Source organism: Epinephelus moara, chromosome 22 (assembly GCF_006386435.1).
Source record: "Epinephelus moara isolate mb chromosome 22, YSFRI_EMoa_1.0, whole genome shotgun sequence".
NCBI classification, from domain to species: Eukaryota; Metazoa; Chordata; class Actinopteri; order Perciformes; family Serranidae; genus Epinephelus; species Epinephelus moara.
This window is the reverse complement of record NC_065527.1, coordinates 16,571,673-16,582,919: the sequence shown is the minus strand read 5'-3', so window position 1 is coordinate 16,582,919 and position 11,247 is coordinate 16,571,673. Positions and strand designations below refer to the sequence as shown.

Here is an 11,247-nt window from a genome sequence, read left to right as displayed (position 1 = left end):
TCAACATGAACAGATAAAGGCCAAACTTCCCCAAAGCATTTTGCTAAAGCATGATTGCAGCCAAAATGCTGCTCAATAGAGGAACGGGTGAGGACTCATTGAGTCCTTGCAGGGTGTAAGGGTTAATGGTGTAATCTTTTTTCCCCGGCCTGGAAATCCCCAAACTCTCCCACCATTAGGTTTGAACTCCGGTTCACACTATTTTTTAAAAACATATGGAACTTGGGGACTATTTCTATAAGGTCCCTTGTGCCTTCATGCAATATAAAACCTTAGAGTGTGTGTGTGTCTATTATTACACTTCCAGGCAGTACATGGTATGGTATGTGTGTGTGTTTTCAATATATGAATACAAAACTTGTGTAAAAAGTGTTTTGCCATACATGGATACATAAAAACATTATTATGTGAACTTCAACCTTAATCAACTTTACTGATTAATGATTAATGATTAAATCTTACACTACATTCCTCAATAGCTGCCACTTTAATTTGGCACCAGCATTACTACACAGGAGTGGAAATGTATGGGGAAATGCACGTGTAATGACAGTGAGAAGCAGAATGACTGGATGAATATATAGTTGAAACTGCAGTTATTTTTCTTAAGACATCTCAGGCTGTTTATCATCTGTAACGTTTTCACAATGCGCTTGCTCTTCTTTACACTAAAAGAAAGGGGAAATTATGGAGGTTTAATTAGTTATAGGTTATTATTGGGATCAAATTGGGCTGTGTGTGGCCATGGACTCAGATCAGTTAGTGGCTACTGGCTTACACTTACCACCAGGTGGCGCTGCAGTATCATCAAACAGCTCAGCCGTTACCTAAAGTGACCTTTCTGCCATTTAAACCAAGTTTCACTGTGGTCTAACGTTATATCTGCTGCCATAGATACCGACGTTAATTCATCAAACCGACTGGGAACGGACAAACGTTACCGACAAGCTTTTCAGGTAACTTAAACAACCGAAACTAACAAGCATGTGCTCGACGTGTCGCCCAAAAAAACAGCTGTAATTCACGTGTTAACACGGTAAAGACAATAACTTCCTACTGTAGGTTATTAACTTACCGTTAGACGGTTAGTATCCACCGAAATCTGGCACCAGTGACGTGCGGTAACCGACAAACTGGGTGAAACTTGGCAACTGTTGTCTTCAGAGTTCAGTCTCTCTGGGCTGTCCAAGCAAACCAACAGATCCTGCTTATCTTCGAGCGCGCGCGCGTGTGTGCGTGTGCATGTGCATGTGGACCGATTTCAAATTTATTGGCACTGTCACAAGATAAAGTCCTGTGGTGGCGAATAATAATACAGTTCAGTAGTTCATTTATTATGTGTTCAATGATGTTGGAACAAGGTACATGTTACCTGCTGCAGGCTGGAGGCTGGAGGAATCGAGCAACAGAGACAGGTGGCGAGAGAAGAGCGCCCCTAAAGTCTCTGCCTGCCTGTGTTTCAACCGTTTCAACCCAAAGCGACCCATTATCCCATAACTTCAGTGGAGACGTCACTTCCTAATAAGGCAACACTCAGTGGCCGAGTCAAGCATCACATTCCTCACATTACATGTCTCTCCTTGGCTGTCAAGGCCTTCCCACAACACAACACACAACAAGGAGTGAATGAGAACATAACAATGTAATGTGAACGGTGTAATAAAAGTAATATTATATATGAATGTATAAAAACCACTAGTCCTGCATTCAAATTGTTATTTAAAGAAATAACAGGAGTACAAGCATGGATGTAGTTAAAGTGCAAAAATTAGAAGCAGTATTTAAGCAAAAATAATGGTTCATTTTTGGATGGTAGCTGGTAACAATTGGGCTAACTTTTATTTATTAATTTATCTACTGACTGACTTACTTATTTACTTACTTACTTATTCATTTATTAAGTTACTTACCTACTTACTTAATTACTTATTTGCTTACCTATTTATTTATTTATTTGCTTACTTAGGCTACTTATTTTTTTACGTACTTATTTATTTACTTATTTACTTACTTACCTATTTATTTATTAACTTAATTACTGATTTACTTACTTATTTACTTACTTACTAATTTATTTATTTACTTGTTTATTTATTTATTTACTTACCCATTTATTTATTTACTTACTTACTTACTTACTCATTTATTTATTTATTTACTTATTTATTTGCTTGCTTACTTACTTACTGACCTATTTATTTATTTATTTGCTTACTTATTAACTACTGACTTATTTATTTACTTACTTACTTACTCATTTATTTATTTATTTACTTATTCATTTATTTACTTACTCATTTATTAATTTACTGACTGACTGACTGACTGACTTATTAATTACTATATATACTGCCTGGTGGCTTGTGAATCTGTCTCCCAGGGATCAATAGAGTCTTATCTTACATCAGGATTTCTTTGTTCATTATATTTTGTATTATTAATCTTGATCTGAGTAACTAGAAGCCTGTGTTCTGCTGTCAAATAATAATAATAATAATAATAATAAAATAAATAAAGCACTCGGAGAGCGCAGACCTCTGCCAAGCAGCTCGGATTTCCTGCCATTTTATTATTTTATCCACTTCGCTTCAACCGATCACCACCAAAATTTCATCATCTGTTCCTTATCCCATTATCAACCTTTTCATTTCATCAAAATCCGTTCAGAACTTTTTGAGTTATTTTGCAGACAAACAGACAAACACCGGCGAAAACATAACCTCCTTGGCGGAGGTAATTATTGTTATTATTATTATTATTATTATAATGACTTTATTAAGGACACAGAGAAAGGTCCATAGCATACAACACACAAAAAACAATCATCTATTTACAAAAATACGATTATATTCCTATTTAAGCAAAAATAATGGTTCATTTCAGGATGGTAGCTGGTAAAGGTAAGGCTAATTTAAGCAAAATACTTTTTATTGTTTTTATACCCTGTCTTAATGCCTTTCTGTCTAGAGCACTTTGAATTGCCTTTTTGTTGACAGGTGCTACACAAATGTGGTAGGAAAAATGTTATTAGGAAATGTAATTACATGTGAGAGATGATTTACCCTGTCATAGTTAGGAAACAGGAGGGGTCACAATAGCCTTCGAACATTCCCAGCTTTGTGTGGGGAGATGCAGGCTAGTGGGAAAAATATTACTTTATGATTGTAACACGTTAAACTGTGCTTAAGGGATCTATATTTTGCTTAATTTGCTATATGCTGTGTATCACATCCATTTTAATTAATGTGAAAACAAGAACTTATCTCACAGAACATATGCGTATTTCTTTGGGGAGAGGCTCTTCCAGTCACCAGAGAGGAATTGCTTCTGAGATCTGTGTTGCATCACAGAGTTGTTTTTGTGAAACATCCGCCTGTCCTTGGACTTAAAAACAGATACATAGCATCAACATTGAGTCTTTCTCACGAGTTGCCACAAATTTCTCAAAGGTCTGGCCTTGATGTCATTTCATGCATGACTTTTAAACTCCAGCACATGCCACAAGTGGGAGAGAGCTGACCACCTGACCTTGAAACAAGACATGACCCAGAGAAGCCCTCCTCCCTTCCTGTACTCCCACCATTATGTGATAATTACTCTAAGGAACTGTGTGCAGGTTTCTCAAAGACAGGAAGGAAGCGCATCGGGGCCGAACACTGCCATTCGCGATACAGAAAGCAGAGGAGGATTGTAAATGTGCGACCATGTAGAGACAGAAATGGCATGCCGTCGTGTTAACAATATACGTCATCACGTTATAAAGTGAAACGTTTCACCGTATAACACAAGAAATTTATTTTATTTCGCGAATGCACATTTCTCAAGCCAAGCAGTAGCCTCTTGATCTATATTGTGGAGGGAGACTAGACCTCCTTTTAGTCTTTGGAGAGGGCAGGCTTCAATAATATGCTCCATGGTTTGCTCCTCTCCACAAGCACACATTGGGCTCAAGCTGCTCCCCCATCTGTGAAGGCTGGCCAAGCAGGGACCTTGACCAGTCCTAAATCTGTTCAAGGTGGACCACTGTCTCCTTGTGAGGCTGGTGCCAGAGACTGGTTGCATCAGGTCTGACACTAGATGTTTGTTTGGGATGTCTTTGGATTCCCATTTAGTCACCCAGGCAGACAGGGCATCAAAGTCAGTGGGTGGGGGGTCCTTCCAAATTGGACATCTGGATCGGAGATGAGCAGGTGGTGGGTTAAAGATGTCAGCGTGGATTGGTAAATGGGGGGAGTCTTTGACCTTTTGGAGCATCCTAGTTCAGTTCGTCTGATGTTGGGGGGGGGGGGGGTATGTTAGATAGGACAGGGAGCCAGGGGAGCAGTGTTGAACGAATAGTTCCAGGTTATGATTCGACACGATAAATAGTATATTATGTTATTATATGAAGCATCTGTCATGCAAAATAATATAACTTTAGTTTATGAAGAGATCAGACGGAGCCCTCTCCTCTCCTAATAAATAAAATAACAGTAGTTTCTAAAGAGCAAAAAAAAGACTTAAAATAAATCAGCAGCAGCGGTCATATTTCAGCAGCGGAGCACCACCGCTGCTAGTTGCATATAGAGGAAACACTGTTGCTCAATGGATTTGTTCTGTTTTGGAATACACAGTATTCTTCCAAATTAGTGTTAGTGTATTTTAATATTGAGAATTTCGCTTCGACAAGCTCTCTTTCTAGACCATACACCTGTTTGCATCCCTGAGAATAATGCCCAACAAAATTGCTCAAAAAGTTGCTCTGTGTATCATCAGTCTAACAGTTGTGTTGGTGAGTCAAAATGAATGAGGGCTGCGCAATATTAGACAAAACTGACAATGCGACAACGATTTTGTATACTGCAATATGTATTGAAATATGGCCCCCGGAAAACTACCCGCTGGGCAGTGGTAAGAGCTGATGTCGAATAGGAGATTTAATTATCTTAATCTTAATCTAGGATTCCTTAGATAAATATTTTGCGCATCCCTGCATTCCCATTTAACATACTCTCACTATCGCCAAATAAAATAACTAACTCAATCAATCAGCTTTGTTCACTAAGTTTTGTTCACACCTCTAAATTTGGTCAAAAGTTGGTTTTCATCCATTAGCTCAATTAAAGTTAAATAACTGAATAAAGACCATAAATAATTACTTTAGTTTATTTTGTTTATTACCCTTAGCCTGAGGAACCTAACAGCTATAAGTTTCCACCAAGCTCCTCTCCTGGGGGCCCGGGAAAGGGTCCCTACACAGGTTATGTTACCCTGAGGCGTAGAGCGTGTATGGGGTGTGTGGGGCGTGTATCAGTTGTGTGAGATGTGCTGAGCTTATCTCTCAAGTGCTCGATGGCGAATTTCTGAAGAAAAACCTATTCTCTCTGCGTTTGTGGTCTCCTCATGAGAAAGCGAATATCAGGAAAAAATGTCTCAAGTTGTTACTCGATAATCTAGATTTGTGAAACTCTGGTGAGCCGCTTCAAAAATGTTTTTGCCTGGCTGTTTTATGGTTTGGCAATGCTGTAATTAAGGCCTGTTTAGGTTTAGGCACACAAAGCACTTGGTTAGGATTGGGGAAAGACAATGGCTTGGGTTAAAATGATCACCTCAACTACGGAACATGAAATTTCACAGGAGGCATGCTTTAGCATCTAGACACGATCACGCTTGATGGACTTGACATTTAAAGTCGCATGGAAAAACATTTTACGTCAAATGTAGTGTCCTGTCTGCAACCCATTCTGCTTTAATTGTTCTTAAATTACATTACTTTTATAATCCCCACTCCCTCTACTCAAAAACATTGGTGCATTTGTGTGCAGGTCTAATTTGGATGTTTGAGATGTTTCATGGACACATCACTCATACCAAGAGTTCTAGGATGTCGATAAGTGACCCATTAGATGTGATCCTTTTTCCCCACATTGATTTCTGTGTACGACAAATGTATAAGAAACAAAACAAGGCTAAGTAAATTTATTATAGCCAAGGGGGAAAAAGGACAAAAAAGACACAACTTTAATTCACAGTCAACAATTTATCTCCATTTTATTAAAATGAACAAAACATGAAAATATAAAACTACAAACATCACAAAAATGATGCCTGACAATCTTTTTAGGAATGTTAAAAACTGAAACAAGCAGTAGTAACATAACATAATGTGCTTTTTGAAAGGATTTACAAACAAAAATATCTTCAGTTCACTTAAAATCAATATTAATTAAAAAGGCACAAATGTACTCATACTCATGTATAGCAGAAACAAACACAGAACAATAAATAACAGTGTATGACAGAAATAACTTTGGTAACTGGCAGTTTCATGGCGGGGTGAGATGACCACAGAGGCACCTACGGTAAAAAATCATGTGCCAGGTGCAAAAAAGGGGTTTGCAGATGGCTGGGGCATCATTTCAGTGTTGGCTGCAGGGAGATGGTAAATGACTCCAGGTGTATTTTGTGTTACTAAGTTGTTGCTGTTCAGAGTTGGAGCAAATCCGCTGGTGCTGTATTGGTTCAGGTCAATCATTTGTGAACCGTTGGGTGGAATCATGAATGGACTGGTGCCAACGCAAGCAGCCTCATTGGTTACGGAGCCAACTTCAGCAGACATGGAAGCACTTGGCCATGTGGAGTACTGCCCCTGAAGTAACAACCCTCTCTGCTGCATTCCCAGCCTCGCCCATTCTGGTACCTGCGGAGTTGCTCCACTCTGTCCAAACGACTGCAGAGAGGAGTGGCTAGCTTCCTGCTGTGGGTGAATCTGGCTTGAGTACAACCCTCTTGTAGTCTGCCCTTCATATTGGTATGAACTCCAAGCGTATACAGGAGGGTTGTTTGGCGTTGGGTTACTTCTAACAGCCTCGAAAGACAAATAACCTGACTGTCCAGTTGTGACGCAAGCCATTTGGCTGTACTGACCATACCCTCCTGAGGGGTCACCGGGGCTTACTGTGGACAAACTGTGAGTGGCCTGATTGCCCCTTTTCACCTCAGTGTTGTCCTGTCCATTATAGTCTACCACAAACTGCTGCTCAGGGGGTTTTGGCCTGACCGTTACGATGGTGTTAATGGGCAACTGAGGAACCCCAGTGCCGTCAGTCTCTGTGTAATAAAGTGGCTGTGATATCTGACTTGGATTATCATTGGTGACTGTACAGTGGATGGGAATGGGGTCGGATTGGTTTCCAAAGATGCTGTGAGCACTGTCACTTCTCTGCTGTTGTGGGTCAGTGGGGTCAACAGTGCTGGCAGATGGTGACATGGTACTGAAGGCTTTGGCTTCAGTTGCTCTGAACAAAAGGTTGCCCCGCGTTGAAGTGGAAGCCTCAGGAGATGAGCTGCTGGCTGAGTAAACAGAGCTGGCATTAGGGGTGACGAGTTGGTTCTCATGGCCCAAAACCACAGGAGCAGCTGTTGAGAACATCTCCTCCGATACGTTAGAAGGGGGTGGATTGTTTGTTACTTTAACCAGCTCCCACTTTAAATCCCATCTTGTTGTTTTTTGGACCACCGTAGTCTGCACAGAATTTGGATTCCATACTCTTTCAACACCACTTTCGGAGGAATTGCTAGCACAGGAGGTATTAGTATTACCATTATTTGGAGCTAACGTGCGAGGGGAAGCATGTACCTCAGACTTCATCTTTCTTACAAGAGCAATTAGTTCATCAAACTTTGTCATGTCCATGAATGATGTGTCTTGTTCTGTGTCTCCATCCTTAAGAGACATGAGGGTGGAGGTTGCAGCAGGATTAACAGAAGTGGGCTCAGTGGCTGATTCGGGGCTGGGCTGACTGACAGGCTGCAGCAGTCTGCATGTCTGTTTGGCTGGAAAAGGATCCTCTGCAAACTTTGTCATGTCCATGACTGGTGTGTCTTGTTCTGCGTCTCCATCCTTAAGAGACATGAGGGTGGAGACTGCAGCACGATTAACAGAAGTGGACTCAGTGTCTGATTCGGGGCTGGGCTGACTGACAGGCTGCAGCACATTGCATGTCTGTTTGGCTGGAATAGGTTCCTCAAGTTGAGGGTTACTGGTACAAGATCTCATGGGTGTTTCAACAGATTCATCAGCTTTTCTTTTCCTGGCTGGACGGCATTTATCTCTGGGGGACTCTGACAGGATCTGACTGGTTTGAGGACTAATAACAGAGTCGGACAGGGATTCTGAGTGTACCTCTGCCTGGTTGACTTCCAACTCTGGCATCAGGCTCTGGTGTTGAGGAAATTGGGTTCTGGGTTCTGGCTGGTCTTGGGGACTGAGACATGTATCAGCACCAAGGATAGAAGACGTGACAGAATCAGTTGTTGAGGAGACACTGGTCACATGCGGAGGACTCAAGGCTCTTCTTTGCTTGAGCTTGTCCAAATTTCCAACCATCTCTTCCAAACGAGGTTTCTCAGTTTTCTGTCTTGCTCCTAAGAGAGACAGTGGAGAAGGAATGGAGTCTTTTACAAATTTTCATATATATGAGAAATTATTTCCAGTATTGTCAGATTCCCAAAGTGAAGCGGCATTCAACCTGCCTAAATCAGGGCATTAGAGCCCTATTGATTTTATTCTTAACATTTGTAGTACACTGCAGATACACTGCTCAAGAGCTTAGAGCTACATTTGGTGATTTTTATGAAAATGACTTTTTGTCATCTTTGCTAAAACTGCCACTATATTCTAAAAGAAGTTCATGAGACAGTTAATCTATGAGAAAAAATCAACCAGTCAAATCGTAGCTAGGCAGCGCTGATCAAATATGAATCAATATTGTGTTACCACAGTGCCTATTTCTCGACTCAAATGTTTTCAGAAACATATTTTAGTGTACTGTTTAGCAGTAAAATGATAAAGTTTGTGACGTGACCACCATGTTGGAGATATTACAACCAAGCACCACCGACTGGCTGGTCCAACTTTCTCATTTTACAGCCAAACAGTACACTAAAATATGTTTCTGGAAACATTTGAGGTGAGAAACAGGCAATGCAGTAACAGAATTTTTGATCAGCGCTGCCTAGTTTGACAGACCACAGTTCACGAGCAGTGACTGTCCTTGGCTCTGATTGGTTGCTTTCATTCATGTGCAGTAATGTCACTGAGGCAATTTGAGAGGGCAGAGGAATATGATATATTTCTTTTTTATTTACAGGTCATCTGTGTCATGCACTTCTTTGTTGATGTAGTGACAGTTTCAGCAAATAGGACAAAAATGTTTCTTTTAAAGTTACCAACTACAGCTTTAACTGATTAATTTGAGTTTATAAATATGGATGTAAATATACAAATTTTTAAAAGCACCAGAAAACACAAGTACACACTTCATAATCTAAAAGTATTTAAATCATTGTAGAATTACCATGACAAACCTGTAAGTATTACACAAGTCATACCAGTTTCTGATCAATAAACATTGACTGGAATTCTGGGATACTTTAGATTGAAAACAGCTTAACTCAGAGGGTGCTGTTATTTTGTACAAGGTCATGCAAGTCTGTTACAAAAGTGGACTTCAACTTAAATATTATAAATAATAGGATGAATCACAGCATTACCACCTCTTTGGTCCGTCTCAGGTGGCGGTTCTGTCTGTGTCTCCATGGGAAGAGATTCCTCTGGACTCTGCTGGGCCTCAGGCTCCTGGTCTGTGCAACAGAAACCAAAACTCTTCTTTCTCATATTCTGCCTGTATTAGTCACTTAAGTTAACCTGTATATAAGAATGAGAAACAAATGACCCTGTAACTGGGCTCACGGCACTCACCCTTTTGTTCACTAGTACAGATGACTTGCCAGGGGACGCTCAATTTCTTTGCTTTGTAGATTTTTTGAACCATCATTAAAGCTACAAAAAGAAAAATAGCACAGTTGATACTAAATACAGTATACTCCCATGGACCATACACTGTGTAGACTTTGCAAATTAAGTTTACTTTTACCTTCACTGAAGGGAGCGTTCTGAACCATTTTATATAACTCCGGCCTCAGCATGATAACCTTTGTGAGAAAAGACGAAAACAGGGCAACAATTAGCATGGTGAATATTTATTTCCACTTTGTACACTGACTTATTTTTTTTTAGTTGTTTTTAGGTAGAACTGTGAAATCATAAGACACATATCTTGGGAGAAATGAAATGACACATATTACAAGTATAATTATGTTTGACTTTCTTAAGTGCTTGTGTAGTAATGTCTTGACTTCTCTTGTGCTCGATCGGAGTATCATGAATGTAACATTAGGGGTCTTGGAATTAGGGGTGGGCGATACAATGACTATGTACAATGTATCGGTATATTTTCAAGCAAGATATAAATTTAGACAACACCATTTATATCCATATAGGGTCAAGTTGCATTACATGACGCATACCAGAGTGAATCTCTCCCCTCTCACATTCTCCACACAGCTCCGCCCCACTCACTCACTCACAAGTTCTCCCGCAACACTTTTTAGAGCCGTAGCCTGACGTGCACCTCCCCAGAAATTAAACTACACGTCGTGGCAACGCAGACCTCCTGTCTTTACTTTAATTTCACAGATAATAAATAATAAATAGTGAAGACAATAAAGGCTCCACAGAACTAGCACTTTAAGTCTTGTGTGTGATTTATCCTGGTTTCATATGAGCAGAGGAAATCTCAGCTATTCACTAGTCTAATTTATACACTGTAAAATGCCATAGACTTGTGCTAACAATGTTAGCATCTCATATTTGTTTGGAAAACGTGTTAAGTAGAAGACAGTTGTTTTGTCGCTGAACCTTGTGAGTTGTAATGAAGCCGAATTATGTAACGTTGCCTTTGTTAAATGTTACTGTTGTCCCTGGCTTCATATGAATAGAGGAAAAGTTTGCTAGTGCAGCTGCATATTCTCAAACAAGGGAATAAAATCCTTGTCTTTGCAGTTTATTTTGATCACAGTCTGTTTTTATAAAACTGCTTGTGACATCTCAAATGTGGGTTTGACTTGCAACTGAAAACATGCAGCCCATTTCTTATAATATACCGAGACATACAGTGGTGTGAAAAAGTGTTTGCCCCCTTCCTGATTTCTTACTTTTTTGCATGTTTTCCGCACTTAAATGTTTCAGATCATAAACAAATTTAAACATTAGTCAAAGATAACACAAGTAAACACAAAATGCAGTTTTTAAATGAAGGGTTTTATTAATGAGGGAGAAAAAAATCCAAAGCTACATGGCCCTGTGTGAAAAAGTGTTTGCCCCCTAAACCTAATAACTGGTTGGGCCACCCTTAGCAGCAACTA

The 11,247-nt window shown here is 39.9% G+C and overlaps 2 protein-coding genes across 3 annotated transcripts in view; both read right to left on the bottom strand.

Annotated features, from left to right (window-relative positions):
• Window positions 1-1,388, bottom strand: part of LOC126383702 (uncharacterized) — an 11,996-nt gene extending 10,608 nt beyond the window's left edge. Inside the window, exon 1 of the mRNA XM_050034311.1 lies at window positions 1,076-1,388. The gene's annotated coding sequence lies outside the window, so the exon portion shown is untranslated. The remainder of the gene's footprint in view (window positions 1-1,075) is intronic.
• Window positions 1,389-6,011: 4,623 nt separating this feature from the next.
• The window catches only part of LOC126383582 (uncharacterized), a 61,052-nt gene continuing 55,816 nt past the window's right edge, over window positions 6,012-11,247 (bottom strand). For both annotated transcript variants that reach the window (XM_050034115.1, XM_050034116.1), the window contains 4 exons: window positions 9,918-9,975; window positions 9,743-9,823; window positions 9,535-9,624; window positions 6,012-8,406 (listed from right to left, as the gene is read on the bottom strand). In XM_050034115.1, coding sequence (XP_049890072.1) covers window positions 6,350-8,406; window positions 9,535-9,624; window positions 9,743-9,823; window positions 9,918-9,975 — 2,286 coding nt within the window. In that variant the 3' untranslated portion in view covers window positions 6,012-6,349. The remainder of the gene's footprint in view (window positions 8,407-9,534; window positions 9,625-9,742; window positions 9,824-9,917; window positions 9,976-11,247) is intronic.